At 45.1% G+C, this 22,547-nt stretch overlaps 1 protein-coding gene across 1 annotated transcript in view; it reads right to left on the minus strand.

Annotated features, from left to right (window-relative positions):
* Nucleotides 1-22,547, minus strand: part of FAT4 (FAT atypical cadherin 4) — a 144,587-nt gene that overhangs the window by 61,412 nt on the left and 60,628 nt on the right. Inside the window, 4 exon segments of the mRNA XM_045830851.1 lie at nucleotides 4,934-5,108; nucleotides 6,019-6,941; nucleotides 12,760-13,110; nucleotides 14,405-14,666. Coding sequence (XP_045686807.1) covers nucleotides 4,934-5,108; nucleotides 6,019-6,941; nucleotides 12,760-13,110; nucleotides 14,405-14,666 — 1,711 coding nt within the window.

Consider the following 22,547-nt stretch of genomic DNA (forward strand, 5'->3'; position numbering starts at 1 on the left):
AATTAATTCCATGAATTACAAAGAACGCTCTGAACTACACATCAGCAGCATCTGATGTGCTGCAGAGATGAGGACATGGCAAGAAACGGTCTCGGGAGGAAGGCTGTCCCCCGAGGGGACGGAATGCCATGCCCCGCGAGGGCCAGCAGGGGGCGAGAGCAGCTCCCCGCTGGGCGGCCACACTGCGGGTTCTCTGGGGGGCCTGCCTCACCGCACCAGGGCGGATGGAGCCTTAGCCTCCGGCAATGTCTGCTGGGCGCAGTTCATATTTTTAGAAGAAATAACAGTGAGTAATATAGGGTAAAGGCAGACGATCCATACTTTGAATTATAGTTAAATAAAATAGCTTTAATTGAGTTGCAGTCTCAACTCATTAAGTTGCTGCTTAGTAATTTAATCCTATGGAGTGCGGGGGAGGGGACGAGGTAGAACTATGACACCCTTTTCCAGCTTGGTCCTTTAGCAATGTAACAGTCAGTCCCACACGCCAAGGACAGTGCGGTCGTAGCTCATGTGAGACTGCAGCCAGGGGCAGTTAGTTTCCAGATGTGCCACTCCAGAGCCATGCCGTCAGCAAGTGAAAATAAGATAATAGTGCAATGCTCATATTTTCTCCAAAAAAAAGTCAAAGATTTTTGATGATAAAAAAAAAAAGGGTTCTAGCCCTGGCTGGCGAAGCTCAGTGGATTGAGCGTGGGCTGCGAACCAAAGTGTCGCAGGTTCGATTCCCAGTCAGGGCACATGCCTGGGTTGCAGGCCACTGCCCTCAGCAACCGCACATTGATGTTTCTCTCTCTCTCTCTCCCTCCCTTCACTCTCTAAAAATAAATAAATAAAATACTTTTTTTAAAAAAAAGGGTTCTGTTTCAGTTTCTGCTGTTTTACCAAAGCTGACCTCTCTCCGGGCTGACAGCAGGTAAGGATTTTAAAAGAGCGAAGGAAAAGGGATTTGTGAGCGAAGGAATAAAACTGCCAAACTTTTTGTTTGGAGCACTCTGGCATTTTCCTGGTTCTCGGAGCACTGCAGATTTGAGAATAACCTGGCATCTGGGACCTACGAGCTGCCATGTTCTCCTGAACCTTCTCATGTCACCCACCAGTTCAACTTTGAAATCACAGCAGTGAGTAGACGTATTTCCCATCCTGTGTCTGAGACCCCAGTCCTGGAACCTAAGACTGAACTGCAGAGTCCCAAGCCGGTATCGAAAGCGCTCACATTCTCCCATAGAGGGGTGGTTCAGGGCAACAAAGGAATGCGAGGAACTGCACGTGAAATCACAGTCACGTGGGCGTCTGACCGACTTCCCTAGGCTTTCTGCACGACCCATACTAAACGATCTTCAGATACGTAATCGAATACTTCACCCCGGTGGCCTTGGAAACACCAGTGCATTGCAGGGCGACTCCAAAAAAAAAAAAGGCACTCAAAAAAATCTGTGTTTTGGGACAAAGTTCAATCAGTTCTCGAATTTCCAGGACTGTCAAAATACTGTGACCTAAGGCACCAGGGACACTGAACCTCACCCATGCTCCTGGCGCCACACCTAAGTGACAAACTCCCAAAAGCCTCCATCTTACTGATAACCTGCATGTTCACTCTCCACGACTCCTAACTCTCCTGTCTCAACCGTGGGCAGAAGCTCTACAAACCTGGCTTTCACATTTTTCACGGAATGCCAACAGTCCTTCATGGAAGTGAGAGGTGTCCTTGTGCTCTTTGTCCTTGTAGTGAGAATTCTAGGGCCCGAATTCTGCTCGGGACCCAGGCTGGCGGCCTCAGGAGCTCCCTGTGCGCCACGACCCAGAACCTGGTCTCTGCGCGGGCTGCACACTTCACCAAGGCTTTATCGAACTCCTCGTGAGGTTCCTCCTAACAGGTCTGTCCCCGGCCTTTCGGCTCTATGATTTCACGTTTTCCTCCTTTCTTTCTTTTTTCCCCCTAATGAAATGTCCCTTTGTGTTGTCATTTTAACCGAGAAATAGAATTATAACTGGTGGTTAAGTCTGCTGATGAGCACACAAAAATCCTCCGTAAACGTACTTTGGCCGAACTACAATTTTCAAAATCTGTGGTCTTTTGAAATAGTTAAACACTTACTGTGCACTGTATTCTTTGGAAGTTAAAACAGAAATATCTGGTGCACAAGAGAAATTCCTAATGTAGTAATATAGAAAATAAAACTGAAACTGCAAATTTTTAAAATTGTTTTTTTAAAACCAATCCATAATCGTTTAACAAAAATACTTCCGTAGTAAGGAACAGGACAAATATTTCTAAGAATGTGAAAAGATTTTAAGTGCATGAATCACAATTCTTACTAAAATGATTGTATATACTATGTGAGAGGCACATTTAACCTTATAATAAATACATCACTTCGTAGTCAGTATTCTCCCCATTTCACTGAGGAAGACGCCCAGGCCGACGGAGACCTGTGTGACTCAGACGCACCTTGTCTGAATCGCCAAGAAAATCATGGCAGAACCAGAAAATTCAATTCAAAGGTCAAGTCAAATTCAAGACCGTCATCATACTTCACAGCCTATCATTGGGTCTGCTTTGCAAATAAAATAACTTGGAAACAATTTTTTTTTCAAATTTTACTTTACCTACAAACTGAAAGCTTGCATGTACCGTGAATGTGGAAGTCGGGTCTGCTAGGGTCCGAGTCCGCTGTGTCATCCTGGGGAGTACTTGGCCCCTCTGAGCTTGGGTCTGCGGGGGGTGAGGTGGGGATGAGAACCCCTGAGTCCCCGAGACGGTGGGGGAGGGTACTGTGTGGAAACAGGTTCTCGCCTATACAACCCGGTGCACACACGCTGCATGACACAGGGGGCCCCAAACCGGACCGGAAAACAGCCCTACCCTTCCCTTCCCGTTCACATACCCAACCCCCGCCCTGGCTGCAGAGGCACAAAGAAAGATTCTTAAATTCTCCGAGTTGTTTGTTGAAAACAGGCACTCCTGTCCACGGTGGCGTTCTTCTCTGCCACAGCTTTGGACTTAGAAAGTCCTGGAGCACAGGTGCTAGGGTGGAGAACCTCTGTGGGCTGCACCCCGCCCATCCTGGTCACCCCAATCCCCCGACTCCCCAAATCACATCCAACAGCCACCCGGGGATGGCCTACGTGGGACACACTTCCGGGCGGCAAGTTTTACTGTCACCGACGCCTCGGTGACCTCGGTTCCTGGTCCTGGACTCCCCTCCCCCACGTCACCCCCACAAAGGCTCTGATCTGCGCGTGCCTGGTGTTGACGCTGCATGTCCAGCCATAACCAGAGAGAGAAGCTGAGACTGGGACGCTTTAGTAAACAAACAAACAAACAAACACAAACTTGATTTTAAGTGTCTGCATCTCTACCAGTTTCTACATATTTTCACCCTCTCTCCTCTCCAGGTGACCGTGGAGTCCCCGGGTCGACCTACGCCATGTGGCAGTGACTGCGATTTTCAGGAGAAGGCTGACCCTCTGTGCCCGCTGACCACTGACCACTGACCACGAGCCACCTGCTGACTACACCCCTAATGAACCGCACTCCAGGTCAACTCGGGTGAAGTCTTCCGAGCCCACCAGACCGCATGCTGTTCGCCATCCCTCGGGACTGTATCATCGGCATGAGACGTACCATGGTCATTCGCACACATTCAAAAACTACAGGGAGCATGGCTTTCTCCCATAAAGCAACGGTCTCCGGAAACTACACCCCCAAGAGTGAACGCAAGGATGGAGAGCCGCCTCAGTGAGGACCGGTGGCACTGTGACCTCAATGCCCACCATAAATCTGCCCTCACCCGTAATCCTAAAGTCTCCTCCTTTATGAGAAGCGGTGAAATAAAACAACATATTGGATACTCTGCAGTTGGTCACATATAACTAAAATATTAGTTTACTATATTTATTTTAAAAGTCTCAACCATATATAAGAACAGCTCATTTGGCAATCCAGAAGTCTTCTCTGGAATCAGTACCCGCACCTCCTCCTGGTGATATACATGTGATTTCAGTCACGGGACGTTCCAACAAATCTGCCTTGTCTTAAAACAGTTTCAACACAATTTTTAAAAAATAGGCCAGCATTATTAAATTCTTTAACACTCAGTTGTGATGACTTTTTATAAATAAATGTTCCATAATTCATCAATTTTTTGAAAACCAATTAAGTTATTCACTCATTTACTCAACAAATATTTAAGCAATACCTACTTTCTTCAAGGCATAAATATCCTTTGAAATGTTTTAATTGTGTCAACTTTGCATTAGAACTGTTTGATATTTATGGAGAGTCAACGGATGAAACACGAAATAGTGGTAAACAATAACACTGCTTTTTAAAAATAGATTGTGTTTTATGCTACCTGCTGCACAACTGTATGCAACTCCCATTTCCAACACGGAAGCAAGCATGCTGCTGTCATTCTGTCTCCGGCAGTTCATGCCTCCGCTAACTCGGTGAGAACCCCGGTTTCCCTCGGCTACGCGCTTTGGAGCTCCGTGGGGCCTCATCACATGCCCACGACAGTGCTTAGCATTACGTGGGACCTACGGCCCCACCAGGGACAGCTCTGCACCCACTCTCTCATCTCCATTGCCAGGTAGAGCCACCTGCCACCTGGGTGTTTTCAAAGCTAAAGCACTTGAGATGCCTCTTGGCTCCACTGGCTGAGTCTCAGGTCACCCCGGAGGCGCTGCACGGCTTATCACTGAGCGAGGACACATTTCGTGTTACAGCAAGAGAGCTGAGTTTGTGACGTGCTGAAGCCCTTACCCCTTCCACCTAATTTCATAAAGCGATATGTGTGCAATGCATCGCATAGCTACCACTGGGGCTCCAGGCATTAGTGAACTTCAACTGAACAGTAGACACAAATACTGTCTTTACTCACCCTGGGAAGAAATTCTCCACAGCTGAGCAAGGTGATAACAGACTTACCGGAGTCCGTGGCTGTGACCACCAAGACAAAGTGCTCCTTGGTCTCACGGTCCAGACTCTGCGTCACCCGGAGTTCTCCGCTCTCCGAGAGGGTGAACGCGCTGTCTTCGTTGCCACCGAACAGGACGTAGGAGAGTTTGCTGTTGGAACCCTGGTCGTCATCTCTCGCCACCACCTGCAGGAGAGGGTAACGCACGGCATGGGTGTGAGGAGAGCTAACACAACGCACACCGCGAAGTAGAATGCGTCATTCAAAATAATGGGACAGGATCCTACACACCAGTGATTTTCAACCCTTTCATCTCATGGCGCACGTAAACTAATTACTAAAGATCTGCAGCTCACCAAAAAATATATTTTTGCCAGTCTGATAAAAAAATGCATATAATTCTGATTCATTCACACCAGGCAGCTGTTGTGGTATTGGCTGTTGTCTTTTGTTTTGTCTTTTGTTTTTTTTTAATTTGACAATCTAAGGGAAAAGAGGTCAGCGCCCCTGAGTGAAGTTTAGTCAGGTATTGCATGTTTTTAAATTTTTTTGCAGCACACTGGCTGAAAATCGCTGATATATACCAATAAAAGTCTTCAAAGACATAGTTTGTTTTAAGTTTCAAGTAAAAAATTCCAATGGTGCAGAACAGTATGTATTATTTGTGTGAAAATGGGCATAAAACCAATGCCCATCAATTGCATTTTTGGAAGGCCTTTCAAACATTTCTAACAGGAGTTCCATCTAGGTCTTTGGGTTTGTACACAGAGAAGCGAGAACCAGGTTTGCAACCAAGCTTTCAAACTTCTGCATCATATTTTCTTACTGTGTGCGGATATGCCTGCTACAGTGAAACAAAATTAAAAAATATACAAGTGCGTAAATGTGTACAACGTGAGTATACAGGAGAGAACGGAATTGAAATGGAATATTCAATGTACAAAATTAGATCGACAGGTGTAATTTTCAGAAACCTTTCAAGATGTGCCATCTCTGCCACTATGCGCTTAGGGAGGAGAATGAGGGAGAGGGAGGGGCAGCCTGAACATCGAAGTGAAATGTGGTGGAGGAAACGCCTGCGTTTCAACACACTCACCTGAAGGATTGTTCTGGGCAGCGCCCCTAAATTCTCGGGGACGTGGACGGAATATGGAGACAGCTCAAACACGGGCACGAAGTCATTCACATCCAGCAGGACGATGCTGACAGTGGAGGTGTCGGTTCGGGGGGTGCTGCCCCGGTCTGTTGCCTGCACAGTTAAAACGTAGGTCGGGGTCTTCTCTCTGTCCAGCGGCTTAGCCACCGTGATGGCGCCTGTGACGGAGTCGATCCGAAACTCCTGGTGGGCATTCCCGGCCAGGAGGCCGTAGCGGACCTGTCCGTTCGTGCCCTCGTCGCCGTCTGCCGCGTGCACCTGCACGATGTCCGTCCCCGTGAGCGTGTCCTCGTTGATCTCCACCCTGTACGCGGCTTGTGCGAAAACCGGGCTGTTGTCGTTGACGTCAAGGACCATGACCACGACCTCCGTCGATGAGGAGAGAGGTGGGTGGCCTTTGTCTGTAGCCACCACAGTGAGGGTATAGTTGGAAACCTCCTCCCGGTCCAGCTCGCCCGTGAGCCGCACCTCGCCATCGATGGTGCCGATGCTGAACTTGCTCCCCGCGGGGTTCAGGAGGGTGTACTCGATGTAGCTGTTCGGGCCGCTGTCCGGGTCCGTTGCCTGCGCTTTGAAGACGACGGTATCCATCGGCGTGTTTTCTGGAATGTAGGTCAGTTTGGGGGAGAGAAAGGCCGGCGGGTGGTCATTCACATCCAGCAGAATGATGGAGACCTGGGCAGTGCTGGTGAACCTGGGGGCCGGGGGCGGCGGCAGGTCGTGCACCTGAACCACCAGGTTGTAGAAGGACTGGCTCTCCCGGTCCAAAGCCTTGCGGACGGTCAGGACACCATTGCTGTCCACCGTGAACTGCCCGAGGCTGTCCCCGGACGCGATGCTGTACGCCAGCTGGGAGTTGATGCCTGAAATGAAGGGGGGAGAAACATCAAATTCTCTTCAAGGCGTGCTGACTGTCAACGAAAGCCGCACCAGAATTTGTGCGACGTGCGTGGAACTGCGCGCTGGATCTACGACACCCCTGAACACGCCCAAGGCAGCTAATCTCCTCCGTCAGGAGCACACTCGCATAATTCTTTTCCCGCTCACTTTTGATCGGGAAAGATGTTTACAACCTGGTGAGCAAATGATATATACACTGTTTGCTATTTACGGCGGCGTTGAAATGTTAAATTACACAAGTAGAGAGGAAAAAATATTCCAGGGAGTGTGTATTTTTCTATGCACTTCCTTATTGCAATCACATAATTCCTGCGGGCGAACAGAACGGTGCCACTCGCTACACTATTAGCCAAAAATTTATAACTCCAGTAATTTATTGAGGCCGACACCAATTTTCAGAGGAGGGCCATAAAATTTCCTAATGTATGGCATTAGTCATGGATACTTTAAGTCTACTCTTACATTTCTTGTCAGGCCAATAAATACTTTTTAATTCCTATTAGGCACCTGGCTAATGGCCTTTGTGAAAATAATTCTCTCTCACATTTTATTATGTATACTTAATGTGTTTTAAAAATATTATTCAAAGGAAATGTCAGCAGTAAAATTACACATGAAAGGCTGCAAATATGATGGTCATGCTATATTACTGGGCTATATTTACATAGTATTTTATCTGTTTTTCCCAGAAATGTGTGAATTTTTCATTTAAGAAATGATATATAAATCCTCATTTCAGAAATTGATTGCAGACATTCTTCTCATTGAGAAGAGATGGAGAATAGATCAACCTATTGTTTTAGTAAATAGTTTACAGGCAAATAATAGATAAGCAATGAAAACAAACAAACAAACAAAACAGATTTCCAGACCAAGAACAGCGTTGTATTCACTAACCCATAATGTCATGTACATGTTTATTTTTTATCATAAAAATATTGGGCTGTTGTAGGATATTACAAGACTTGCTAAGAAATGTATTGTGTACCTAGGTTAAGTCATCCTTAATAGAGATTTTACATTTTGGGATTTTATACCAAGGGAAAAAATTGTTGAGTTAATAAATTGCTTACAAATAGCTCCTATTTTTCTGAAATTAATTGCAACTCCTCAGGTGTCAGAAATAGTGTTCACTGTTTGCCAAGAGTCTTCGAGGACGATGTGATCAACCCTTTTCTCTTTTTTTTTTTTTCCTTGAAAAGGACTTTCTCAGAACTCTGCGAATACTGGAGTTGCCTTCTGCCTTTTCTTGCAACTCATCAAGTCCCTTCCAGGGGCCAGTTTTAGTTGAGTAATGGGATTTTCTTTTCTACCCAGTAGGGCCTGCCTGTTCTTTTAAAAAAAAATGCTAGGGTTTTTCTTTTCCGGTGATTTTATGGTCTCTGTCTAAGGTCCTTAGTCTATATATGGATGCAGAAAGAAAATATTTATGAGAAAACTTGTAGGCACTGGCTTATTCACAAAAATTTCTAAGATAAATATGGGTTGAGTAGATCTTTAAAAAGGTAGGGTTTTCCCCCTCGTTATGAGATGTGGCTTCTAATCTTCATAGTTTATGGCTATTCACAAGTGAATAAAGCAGAGGTTATAAAGTTCAGAATACTTAAAACTCTGAGGATCAGCCACACTATGAATAAATAAAGCTAATGGAGGCCACAGTCAATTCAACAGCAGGAGATAAAAAGAATTTTAAGATCGGGGTAGGACAAGGTCAATGGCTTACTTTAACTCCTCAACTTAGAAATCCACAGTTTTGGGGACAGGAAAGCACCATGATGTTATCATCCCCCCAAAACTCCCATCAGTGAATGCAGCATACAAATAGATCACTTTCTAAGGAGATATATGCATGAATAATTAAAGTAACTTGATTTAATATATACTCATAGGTATATTTTGTATAGATAATATATGTATACATTTAATATAGATTTTAAATCAAATTACTTTCTAAGGACATTTTCTGCATTTCCTAACCCTAAATCCATTAAGGAAAACTGAATTCTTATTCTTTGAGGCACAAATTCAGGCACGATTATTTTTGAGAAAAAAAGTGGTGAAAACATACAGATACAAACAATACCAACAAGCAGCAGAGATATAAAATTTAGTTCTCTGCAAACATACAAAATCTTCCATGCCCAGGATTCGAAGAAATGAAAAATACTGCCACAACTGCCCGTGGCTATGAAGTGCCGGTCTGGCATTTCTGCATAAATCAGCTGGAAGGGCCCACTGTGCCTGCTGCCCCCCTGAGTAAACAACTAAATTGCAGAGGCAGAAAGAGAACCTGATACCAAGATTTTATAGCCACGCGGTAAACAGCGGAAGAGCCTTTGTTTTAGGGAAAGAGTTCGGTGGGGTAAGTAGATGGAGTAAGTTGAACTTTAAGTAGGATTACGGAAAAGGAAAATTGGGTTAGATAGTCAAATTCATAATGACAAATATGTTAAGTAATACTATTAAATAGAAACTGATGATAGCGATCATTATCTTTGAGAAAATACATATGAACGTATAATTACTTTTGCATAAAACATCGCAACGCCATCAAAAAACCAGCTCTCAACTCGTCACCGCTGCAATCACAGGCCAGGGAAGCCCTCTGCGTTTACTGCACCGGAGCAAACAGCGCCCCCCACCCCGATGAGTCTCAGTGACTCTGGGCGGGTGCTCCACACCCAGAAAACACACGTGGACACGCTGAAACCCAAACCTCTCCCTGAACATGGGCAGTGTCCTGAAAAAGAGCTCAGGCCATTTCTCTCTCTCTGCTTTCTGCATCAAATATTAGAATCGTAAAACAGTAAACACATTATTTTCAAATTCTATGATTTATCCAAAGCACGGAGACTTGAAAATAAGGAGATTTTTTATAGCCCAGCAGGTCCTTGAAGTAACGCAGCCCGTACTCCTCTCATTTGTGTTCAATGTTCGGAACGGGGCGTAGTTACATGATTCTCTCTGGCAGCTTTATTGCGGGTGTGTGCTGGTATTGGGTTTTGAGGGGTTTTCTTTTTTTTTATTTCAGTCTCATGAATAACTTAGTCCCAGGAATGTAACTATAGGTATGTAGTTCTGTTGTAAAATGTGCGTATTCATTCACAATATGAAAACCATTCACAGGTCAAACAACCTGCATTGCGGGCCGCGCGCATACGGGTGACTTTATTCGCAACAATTGCAATCATTTCATTCTCAAAACACCCTATGACTCCCCGATATTCTGAAGACTAGAAAATGCATTTCTAAAGTAATGACATAATTAGTAAAGCCAGAATATTTTCATAAAACTTCAATGTTTAATAGTTTGCCTCATTGTAATATTTTGAATATATAACACTACTTATGAAAACAAGTAAAATATTTCCTTTACTTTTTATTAAATGATCATGGAACCTAAAATTTTAGGTTAACCTCCTGGAGAATTTAGATATTGATAGCAGTAAATCTTAAATTGATTATCCTATTAAATTACTTTATCTCTGAAAATGTCAATATTACCACATCAGGAACATTTTGATCAGACCGTAAGATGAATTGGCTAATTTTTCAAAGTCTAAACAATACTGTTTGCAAAATGCTTTGAGCACTAGTTAATAGAACTGAGTTGGCAGTTTTAAACAAACAAGTTTATCTTTGTCCAGTCTTATCATTATCCTTGAAATGCAGAGAGAATAGGAACTGTGTCCTATATTTTAGGTCAAGGTACAGGAAATTACCCAGATAAAAGTATTCAAAACTAAAACAATGGGGAAGTGTAGCTTGACTTTTTTTTTTTTTTACTCAACACAATTAAAGGGGGAAAAAATCCACGAAAAATAACTCCAAGTCAACAGTTAGCATCTGTGTGTGTGTGAGTGCATGGCACACCCTTGCATGTTTGCACAGAGAAAGTGTCTTACTTGTTGTTTTCCCAGTTCCCTCCATTTTGAGGTAAGAAGATAAATGAAATTTGTTCCAGAAAAGCACGCAGTCCTTTGAGGCAACAGGCTCTCTCTAACCCACAATAAATAAATCACACACACAAAAAAAACATGGCACAGGAAATTCTTCACCACCGAAAAGTCTGGGCCAGTCAGTCACAAGGACAAATTAGAAAATAGTCACATCTGGGGAGCCGATACAACAGAGAAATCAACGCCCCAAACAGAGAGTAACCTGGCCTGTTTATGAATGTCTGTTTGGAGCCAGGCCCCAGAGCTGGGCGGGGCACAGGGCCCCCGGGCCGGGGCCACTGCGCACTGAACACCGCACATGACGAAGGTTCGTAGTTTACTGCTCCCATCACCAGCAGTAGCGGTGGTACAGCCACGGCCACGTCTACCTGAGGTGTGTTCGAGGAGAAAACTTCAAAAAGGACTCGGTAAGTCCTAACGAAAGCACTTCTGTCTCGACTCAGGGTGGTGAGCACACATGCAATACAGTGCACGGAGGACGTGTTGTAGAATTAGGTAGGCACCTGACACCTGTGGAATTTTGTTAGCCAGGGTCACCCCCACAAATTCAATGAAAAGGAAAAAAAAGAAAGCTGTGAATTGAAACCGATAAAATACTGTGCTTCTTGCCTCCCATGTCTTTGGACGGGGCATTTGCAGACACTCCTGAGAGGTCACTAAGCCCAGGGCAGAACGTTGACACGGAACGATATTCTGAGATTACATAAATCATCCCTGTCAGGGAGAGCCAGGAAATCCTAAATTAAGGGTGCTATGCTGGTGCCACCAGGCCTCGGGCTAGAGACCCATTTCCTCCTCAAACTTCTGTGCCTGGCTTTCTCTCCTGATAGGACATTCCGGTGCGTCCAGTGGGAGGGAAAAGAAGGTTTGAACCTTCCGAAACAGTTCAGCTCAAGGCGGGTAATCTGCACAATGTTATCACTACCAATACATCATCGCATGTGTGTTTACAAAACAAGTCTCGGGAGAAAGGCCAGGGGAGTCATTTAAAAAAAAAAAAAGAGTACCAAATGCTTTTCAGTAAGTGAAAATCAAACACACGTAAAATCCAGATTTAACGAAGAATCTCAACTTGATTCCACAGCCTGAGAGGGCCGGGGCCGTCCTCTGGGTCACAGCACGAACGCTCGCCGAGACATTGCTAGCATTTTCGGTCAAATAGAAAACTAGTCACACATTGTTAAGTGGTTTTGACGACTTTGGTTTTACTTTTGCTTCCAAATTTTATCCTTTTTACATTAGAATGATATACGTAAATAAGTATTTTTATTTATCTGACAAAAACCAACTGAAAAGCCGTCTATGACTTCCACATTGCTAAACCGCAACACCACCACACACTCAGTGGGGACAGAAAGACCAAGATGATGAAGTTTACAGGACAGTAACAGTGCATGCGCTCTGTCAGAAGTGAGAATGTAACTGACAGATTGCCTAATTCGTTTAATCCTCTATAGCTAAATTACACATTTAGCCCTGGCTGGTGTAACTCAGTGGATTGAGCACGGGCTGCGAACCAAAGCATCGTAGGTTCGATTCCCAGTCAGGGCACATGCCTGGGTTGCAGGCCATGCCCCCCAGCAACCGCACATTGATGTTTCTCTCTCTCTCTCTCTCTCTCCCTCCCTTCCCTCTCTGAAAGTGAATAAATAAAATCTTTAAAAAAAATTGCTGTTTAAAAATTACACACTTAGCCCTCCACTTTGGACCTATATTCACAAATATAACACAATTTTGTGGCAGCTGAACAATGTGAAACAACACAATATCAATGGGGTAACCTTTTAGGGAGGTTTTTTAAGCGTGTGAAGAAAGCACGTACCATCGTCCGCGTCGGCAACGTTGAACGCGAGCACCGTGGACCCCGGGGGCAGATCCTCCATCAGGGACGTGCTGTGCGAGCTCAGGCGAAAAAGAGGGGGGTTGTCGTTCACATCCAGCACGTTGAAATACACCCGGACGCCGGTGCACTGGCCCCCGCCGTCTTCGGCTCGAACGGTGAGCACGTAGTACTGCTGCGCTTCATAGTCTAAGGTGCGCGTCAGATTGAAGACTCCAGTAACCGGATTCAGGAAAAACAGGCCGTCTTCATCGTCTTCACTCACGCTGTAGGTGATTTCCCCATTCACGCCGGAGTCGTCATCTGTGGCTAAAATAGCTGCCACCAAAGAGCCTATCAAAAGAGTACATTGATCGGCTAAATGAAAGGGACATGGGTGCCACTGAGAGAATATATACACAACACAAAGACATTGTTTCTGCAATGACATATTTTAACTAGAGAACCGCCGTGAAAACAGAGCCAACACGACATCCGGCTGATTTCTGCATGAACACTCCATGAACAACACTCCCAAACGCTAACAAAGCATGCAGCATCTTCGACAGCCAGTGGATCTGAGGCTGCGTGCTGCAGTGTAACTATTCTGGGCATGAACGCTACTTCTGGCACGACTCTTCTACCTGGAACTACCAATCACAGCCACATACTGATGAGTTCAGGGAATATACGTGGGGGTCCACGGCTCGTGTCAGGACCTGGGGACTGCAAGCAACAATGCGGACGAGGGCCCGGGAGACACCCCCTGACAGCCCAGACGGCCATCGCTGTAATCAAGCAAGAAATGAATGTGACGGGAACTTCGTGCTTGGGGAGTGAAGGGAAAACTGCAGCGAGGAATACGTCGTCTTCTATAAATGTTTCCTTCCTCGTCAGATGAGGTTCCCAAACATATGCCTCATTATGCAAACACATTCCAAGTAGGACTCGGAATAAAATTTCAGTTTCGGATAAGGAGGACCAATAACGGGAATGAAGCACACACACCAAGAACACAGACACCGTGTTCTCAAACACGACAACCACAACACACTACACCGAAGGTGCAGGATGGTGATCCAGGACTTAGAGTCCACTGACGCTCTCCGAGCACCTGCTCATTTTCAGGCCCCACAGCGGCCAACTCGCCTCTACATTCTAAATCAGCCTTTGCCCTCATCCCAACAGGCACGATCCTTCCCATTGCACGGCAGAAGGAACTGAAGCTGAGAGAAATGAACTACCTTGTCCTGGGTCACGCAGCTAGTAAGGGTTAAAACCACTCTTCGCAGGCTTTCTTGTGCTTTTCTCTGCTCTTCCCATACATAGCAGCATAATCACAATGGACATTTCTCGAGTGGAAAAATAAAATCAAAACCATGGTTGCCAGAAGAATTAACAACCCCTGTCACAAGTACTTTCAGACCCAGAAATATCTGTAACTAGTGCTCTCAAAACTCGAGCAATCTGCTTGGGAATTGGGGCAAAGATGGCAAATGAAAACATTCAAACACCCGGCATACATATTTTTAGACCTAGGAGCGGATGGTGAAAACTCGTCGTCCATTAAGAGCAGTGAAAACATGGTCCATCGCCGCAGCCAAAGGTGGTCCTTGCAAAATGCACCTGAGGGCGCGCCCCCCCCTACCTGGGGTGGTGTCTTCGGGGATGTCGAAGGAGTACACGGGCCTGGAGAACCTGGGCGAGTGGTCGTTCACGTCGCTGACCGTGATGTTGATCCTCATATCGGAGGACTGCAGGCCGTCGTCGGCGCGCACCAGCAGGGAGTACTTGGAGCGGCGCTCCCGGTCCAGCCGCTTGGTGGCTATCAGGTCTCCGGACTCGGGGTCGATGCGGAAACTGTCGTCGGCCCCACTGATGATCGTGTACGTGACAAGAGCATTCGCCCCCTCGGAGAAGAAAAGACCGGCACCGGAACCGTTAGAAGCAGGACAGGAAGAGCCCCACTCCCCCCACTCCTTACGCTAAGTATGGGCTGGACAAAGGGAGGCTCTGGGCTTAATTCTGCAGGATACTGTCAGATCTCAAAAGGTAGCTGGCCAGTGTCGTATCTGACGGAGCCAGCCTTGCCTCTCTCACTCCATGAAACAACACAACGAATCTCAACCTTCAGGACCAGCCATATATATATTCATGACAAATGCACGTGGAAAGGAGTAAAGCTGCACTGTGCTATTACCCATGATAACACTACTAGTCGGTTTGCTGAAGGCTTGCTTTTTACCGGGCCCTGTCATGAGTCCACGAGGTACGAGTTCTCCAAGGAAGACACGGGGTCCCCAGATGCTCGTTAGCTTACACATGGCCACCCAGTAAGTGTCCGTGTGGTCTCAAACCCAAGTCCGCCTGACCGACTCGGTGTCCCTCCCCACGCAGCCGGAAAAGGTAACCGACCAAGCCCAGAGCGCATGGGAGAGGTTTGCAAAAAGCACTATAAGAGCCAGGGGGAAAGAGGGATTCATTTGAGTTGATTTATTTTGGGAAGATAAAATGGAGACCGTGTAGAGCTGGGCTGGGTTTTAAAGAGAGGGTTTTTTTTCCCTTAAAGCAAAGACTAAGGGAATACGTTGGAGTGTAAGCAAGAGGGCAAAGGGAAGAATGACGAACTTGCTCACTTGCCGTTGCACAGGTCGGCCGCAGGGAAAATGTCAGTGCAGGACAAAGGAAGAAAGGCAAGCTGACAGGAGGTGAGGGGTGCAGGTTGGGGAACTGCGCTGGTAATGCACGCGGGCTTGAATCCTACAGCCAAGAAACCACTGAGCTTGTTTGAGTTGGAAACAGTCGTTTAAGGCTATTGTTAGAGCAGAAGGGACGAGAGCGGGGGAGGCCGGGGAAGGGGCGCAGTGAGGAGGCTGCACCCCAGGGACGGACGGATGGAGCTTCCCTTCCTGAAGGCGGAACCGTCTGTGATGGGCCCTCTCTGCAGGTTCCAGGGGTCTGCTCTGTGAGAGGAAACCAGGGTGCCCTCCCAGGCCTTTGAGCCGCAGCCCTCAAACACTAACGTATGGACTAGGAAGCTGGTGGAAGGAATGGAAAGTTGAGAAAAAGAACACACTCATTAAGCGTTTATTAAGTGCTAAGCACCACTCTGAGCTGTATGGCTTCCTGGGCACTAACTGACTTAATCCTTAAAGGCGAACCCTTAGGCCAGTAACTATTATTATCCCCATTGTGATGATAAAGAGACTGAGACACAGGAATTTAAACCCGGGCTGTCTCGCTCCAGAACCTAGACTCTTAAATCATCACACACCTGGCATCATACACAGGACGAAGCAGGAGGCCACTGCTGTGCCTTAAAGGCTACTGGACAGAGAAATAACAATAGCTACAGTGTCCTTTGTTCCGCGCATTTGTTTATGTATTCTCGTGTCCTTCTTTTAACAAGTCTGTGTGATGGGTAAAGGTGAAAGAAAAGAAAAGAAATACTTCAACATCAAATTACTTTGGGGAGGAAGTAAGACACTACTCTTGATGGAGACATTTCCGAGTAAGATCTGCTTTGATGCAGGAGAATTTAGGCAGTGAGCTGTTACATGTGGTATGAGACTGACGGATAATTCCATGGAAACGGTTATGTGTCAGTCAGAGATCTGAGAAACGGTTTGAAAAAATATCTTAAGGTCAATGTATGCACATGGCAGTGGAAGTCCCAGATTTGTTGAGAACTTAAAAGTGGACGACATAAAGGAATAGCAGTGTAAGGACTAAATATGGACTTTTTAAAAAAAGATTTTAATTTATTTATTTTTAGACAAAGGGGAAGGGAGAGAGAGAGGGAGAAGAACATCAGTGTGTGGTTGCCTCTCGTGTACCCCCTACTGGGGATCTGGCCCACAACCCAGGCATGTTCTCTGAGTGGGAATTGAACCAGCAACCCTTTGGTTCTCAGGCTGGCACTCAATCCACTGAGCCACGCCAGCCAGGGAAAAACATGGATGTTTTAAGGCTGAGAAGAAGGAACACACAAATATATGGACACACACAGGGTCTGTCCAGAAAAAGCCCAGCCATTGTTAATATAACAAGAATGGTTTGCACAACACTGAAGTAACTGGCAGCCAAGGAGAGTGGACTGGAATGCACATGTGTGAACAGTGATGACTTCACTGTACTACTAGTCAGTGGGGGCGGCAGACACCGTTAGGTGAGCATGTGCACTGTGTGGCTGTTACAGTCAAAATGACTGAGCAAGTAGAGCAACAAATCTGCATCAAATTTTGTGTTAAGCTTGAACATTCTTCCACAGAAATTACTCAGATAATTCAGAAGACCCACACCTATGGCAACTGGTGATTGGCAGCTTCATCACAACAACACGTCTGCTCATGCATCATGTCTTGCACAGTTTTTCGGCAAAACCTCAAATCCCCCAGGTGACTCAGCCCCTCTACAGCCCAGATTTGGTGCCCTGTGACTTCTGGCTTTCCCCCAAACTAAAATCACCTTTGAAAGGGAAGAGATTTCAGATAATCAATGAGATTCAGGAAAATACAACAGGGCAGCTGATGGTGACTGGGAGAACTATGGGAGGTCCCAGGGTGCCTCCTTTGAAGGGAACTGAGGCATCGTTGTCCTATATACAGGGGTTTTTTTGCATCTTGTGTAAACGTCTCTTTTTTTCATATTATGTGGCTGGATATTTTTTGGACAGATTGTGTGTGTGTGTGTGTGTGTGTGTGTGTGTGTGTGTGTGTGTGTACACAATAGTGTGGTGATAGCCAGAGGGAAAGGCGGTGGGGGGAGGTGGAAGAAGGCAAAGGGGTGGGGGGCGGATAGAAAGAGACTTTGCTTTGGACAATGGGCACACGATGCAGTGCGCAGATGATGTTTTGTTGAGCTGTACACCTGGAACCTGTATGGCTTTGTTAACCAATGTCACTCTAAATAAACTCAGTTTAAAAACAAAACCAAACAAGAAGAGCGGAAAGAAGGAGCAGAGGCAGGGGCTGAAGGGAGAAGGAGGGACCTGGGGGGAAATTGGAGGAACAGCCTGCCAGGAAGGTTAGAGGAAGATGTCAAGAAAGAGCAGGTTTTAGCAAAGTCAAAATAAAGATATTAAGGAGAATTTACATTAAAGCACCTGTCTAGATTTGATGATGGGAGATACTATTATAAACGTATCTACATATTGTTGAGACCGTAAGCAGTGAGACTCGGATACTGTAAATGGGGTATATTATAACTGACGTGCTGAGTTAGACATTCTACACTGAACTGGCTGAGAGCTGATGCTTCGCAGTGGAACCTCCGCTCCGCTGCTTCCCAACTGCGCGTCACCGGGCGTCCCTCCGCCTCCGGGAGCCGCGCTCCCCCGTCAGGACTGTCGGAGCGGCACTGCCCGCCAGGCGGCGCCCTTGGGAGCGTTGAACGAGTCTATGCACGTGAAGAACCGAAACGATCTTTGAGCCACACTTAAGTATGTGACCATGCTAGCTACTTTTATTCCCGTTTTTAATATTTTCTTACAAAAAAAAATCACTTAAGAGTATTCAATGACTAAAACGTCTGCAAATGAATAAATCAAACTATTGTCAGAGTTGCCATATATCCCAAGGAAAATGTGTTTCCCGATTTCCTATTTTATAATTACTGAGTCTCGACCCTGAGGTATAAACAATGTTGGAGTTGTTAACTTCAGAAATTACATTTTGATTTAAATGTAATTGATTTTAATTAATTTGATTTTATTTGATTTAATTTGATTTGATTTAATTAATGTAATTTGATTTTATTACATAAAACAAATAGGTCTTTTACCCTTGCTAGCCTCTAAAAGTTTGTTTATCACCATATGCAGGCTAAGAACTCTAAAGGAGGACCTTACAAAGGACACCCATTTCGGGCGTGCAGGACTATAAGGCTAACGTGATGGGCGTCAGAGTCTCTGTACTTGTGTTCCGTCAGAGGCTAAGTATGTTTTCTCCTTCACAGTCCAGTACTCACACATAAGGCAATGATTTCTAACAGTCAAGGGCAAAAACTCTCTTTTTAAAATGTATGTGTAGTGGCATCTGCTATAGTTAGTGCTGTGCTCCCCAAGCCAATCCTAACATTTCATAAAGTGAATGCCTGAAAGCACGTTTTAATTTAGAAACGAAACAGCTGAGTTCAACATACTGCCCACGTTTATCTTGTATATTCAGGTGTCCATGGGGTATCTAACATACTCATTTTAATTGTATGGCCTAACAAAAACACTTGATAAAAATTCGAGACTTCTAATCTGACCACATTCTGTACTCTTTGTTCCGCTTCACAAGAAATCACATTATTTTAGTAAAGCAGTCCAGGTATGAAAACTGCTGATGTAAATTCTGACTTCTTAGAGGGATATTTGGAAATTAGGGAAAAGCAAAGAAACAAAAACAGTTCTAAAGTTATTACACAAATCATCTAAAACTTGGCAGTGCCCTCTCTCCCAAAGCTACGGTAATTCTTCTGCACAGAAGGCAAGGCACCAGACCCCGCCGATGTATTTTCACATTCAAATCAGTTGATGTGGTGAATTAATAGTTCTAGTGAACACCTGAAAATGTCTGGCCAAGAGCAATGATTTCATGAGGGCTTTTGAAACTTCTATTTATTTATTTAATATCCCAAACATGCAGTATCAGCAATGCCACAAGGGATAAATACCATCTTTCAGCGGCTGCGCAGTGGAAACAAGGCTGCTTAAAAACACACTCTCCCGAGGAGCCACAGAGACAAAAGCACGTGAGAGGAATTTCGAAAGTACAGACCTGTAAATTGCAAATGCATTTTACAGCCTCAGGTAGTATGTTCAAAAACAAGCGTGGTGCCGAGACACACGGCTGGAGCGCCCTGCTCCCTCACCGGCATGACAACTCTGTCTAGGGGAGGAAACAAGGGACGCGGCGGGTCACACGCTTCTGAAAGGTGTGCGTCCTGCTTCGGCACAAGTTTCAGATACTATTTAAATTAAGTTTTACATGTTCATGTTGCCTTGGGTCTACGAGTGACTCCTTGACCCAAGCATTATTCTCTAATGTCCTACTACAGTTTCTTGAACAGACTAGTACTTTTATTTTTCTTTCTTTATTTTATCCTCACCTGAGGACATTTTTTCATTGCTTTCAGAGAGAGAGCAAGGGGGTGGGGGGAAAGAGAAAGAAACATCGATGTGAGAGAGAAACATCGATTAGTTGCCTTCTCATACATGCCCCTACCAGAGCTCAAACCCACAACCTGGGTATATACCCTGACCAGGAATCGAACCTGCAACCCATTGGTCCTGGGGATGATGTTCCAACTTAGCCATTCCAGGCAGGGCTAACATACGAGTACTTTTATGTTAGATTTAATTATTAGGGAAAAGTGTACAAATAATAAAGAATATATCGACACATAATTTGCCAAAGGCCCACAGAATCCTAGTGTTTTAAAGAATCCTACTAATCCCTCAACATCAATCCACCGGAGAGCTGTCTGGCAATTTAATGCTGATGTGAAAAATGCTACGAATGGTGCCATTTCAAAAGGGTGTCAGCGCGCCATCCCAGAGAAGCCTCCTCACACACTTTACCCCTGGAACATTCGGGATGTTTGGACTGGGCACAGTTGCCTCGGGCTGGGCCAGACCCACACCGCCTCACGAACCGTGATAAAGCTAACAGGGAGGTGGACCTCCTGGCCACGGGGTCCAGTGTGCAGGTCACTCTTCAGATACTGTTGCCGCCACGTGTAACTGAAGGGTGACCTGGCCTCTGAGCACCAACAGACACTCCACTCTTCTTCTCATGTGCTTATTTCCCTTCCTTTCCTCCTTAAAAACTCCTTGTCTGCACCCCACCAGTGGGACCTAGTTTGGGTTTCTGCCTGCACCTATGCCCCTGAATTGCATCGGGACAAAGGAAGTTGGTTCCCAATGACAGGAGTTGAAATAGTCAGGAGTCATTATAATGCTATTTAAAAAATTTTAGGAGAACACATATTCAAGAAGGAAGGCAACCTCATGAGCTTAATCTTTAAAAAACAGTCCTGAAGCAATTTTACAGACCGGCCTCCCTGCCTTTAAAGTTGTAGATGAACCGCCTGCCTCCTTGCCGCCTCTCCCGCTTCCTCCCTGCCCCCCACACAGACCCTGTCAAGGCACCGGGTAATCTCTGTGCCTTCGGGCAGTCACCCCTGCAGGCCTGTCAGCACCCCTCCCCTGGACCAGCACACAGCTCTGCCTGGGGTCCCCAGGGTCTGCTCCCGCTCTACGCTTTAGCAGCCCTTCCCTTTTCCGCCCGTCTCACCCTGAATGCACTTTGGGCGCATCCTCGGCAACAGTACTTACAGTCGGTATTGTCTAAAACCAGACTGTCTAAGCGACAACACTGGCATGCTTTCTTACATTTTTGTGGGCATGCAAATTTCAGTGTTTATTTTATTTTATTTTTAAATTAAACTTATTGGGTGACACTGGTTACCAGGATCACATAGGTTTCAAGTGTACAATTCTGTGATCCATGATCACACCGTGTGCCCACCACCCAAGTCAAATCACCTCTGTCACCATATAGTTGACCCCTGTACCAGCCCCTCCCACTTCCCGCTGGGAGCCACCACACTGCTGTCTTAAAAAACAAAGCTCGATAGAAATAAAACAAAATGCACTTAAACCATGTGGACATAAATATTTAGAGACATAAGGACCTACCCTCCCAGCCATCCTCAAAACTCATCATACATGTAAACATATCTCAAAGGATGAACTTGAAGGCAATGCAAGCATGTGTGCACCCACACATGGGTGTGCACCCACGCACTCACATGTGGATGTGCACACATGCACCCACACATGGATGTGCATACATGCACCCACACATGGGTGCACACACACACAGAAAAGTCTGGTGGAGAAAAATAAACGAACATGCAGGCCGCAGAGCATTTGTATTAACCCTTATTTCTCATATCTTAGGAAAAAAGGGAGGAAATAAAATTACAACAGTATGATATAATAGTATTAAAAGAGTTGAATGTTAGCATTTCTTTCAAACAATCAGTTCTTAGGAGAGTTGTACTGTATTTTGCTGTGTATAATACATGCCCACGTTTTTGGCCCAAACTTTCAGGGAGAAAATACTTTGTTTTAATTTTTAATTTATCTATATTTAGATATGTTTTTATATTACAAGAAATTGTAACAAAACATGTTAAAACATGTTAAACATGTTAAATTGTAATAAAACATGTCTTGTACCATCATATATGTTTTTATATTACAATTTCTTGTAATATAAAAACATATATGATGGTACAAGACATTTTATGTAACAAACAATTACAAAACACAAGAACAGATACAAGGTATTTCAGGCACTATCCACGTATAATGTGCCTCCTTACTTTCCCCTCAAAAATTTCGGCAAAAAGTGTGCATTATACACACAAAATACAGTATATCTAATTAGAGTATACATATTATAGTTAATGTGATTATTGCCGTGCTTTCTGGGTAAATCACTTGAAATAAACGGGGCTCCACTGTTCTGCTCCCACAGAATACAGCCAAGGGGGCGGCCATCGCGACTACAGGCATTGACACAAGCTGTCTCATAGCAATTGCACGAGCTTCCTTTTCTATTTTGCAAAATGAGTTAATGCAGTTTTATGAATTAAGTTATCCAAATATATATTATATCAATGATGAGCTATAAAAATATAGTGTCTACTAAATTATTGCTGATATTATCTCATATCTATCAATAATAATAGAAATATTCAGTCACATAGCTCTTAAGGGTAGCTGGAATTGGGAA

The sequence above is a fragment of the Phyllostomus hastatus genome, unplaced genomic scaffold (assembly GCF_019186645.2).
Source record: "Phyllostomus hastatus isolate PE091 unplaced genomic scaffold, TTU_PhHast_1.1 phas_contig_159, whole genome shotgun sequence".
NCBI classification, from domain to species: Eukaryota; Metazoa; Chordata; class Mammalia; order Chiroptera; family Phyllostomidae; genus Phyllostomus; species Phyllostomus hastatus.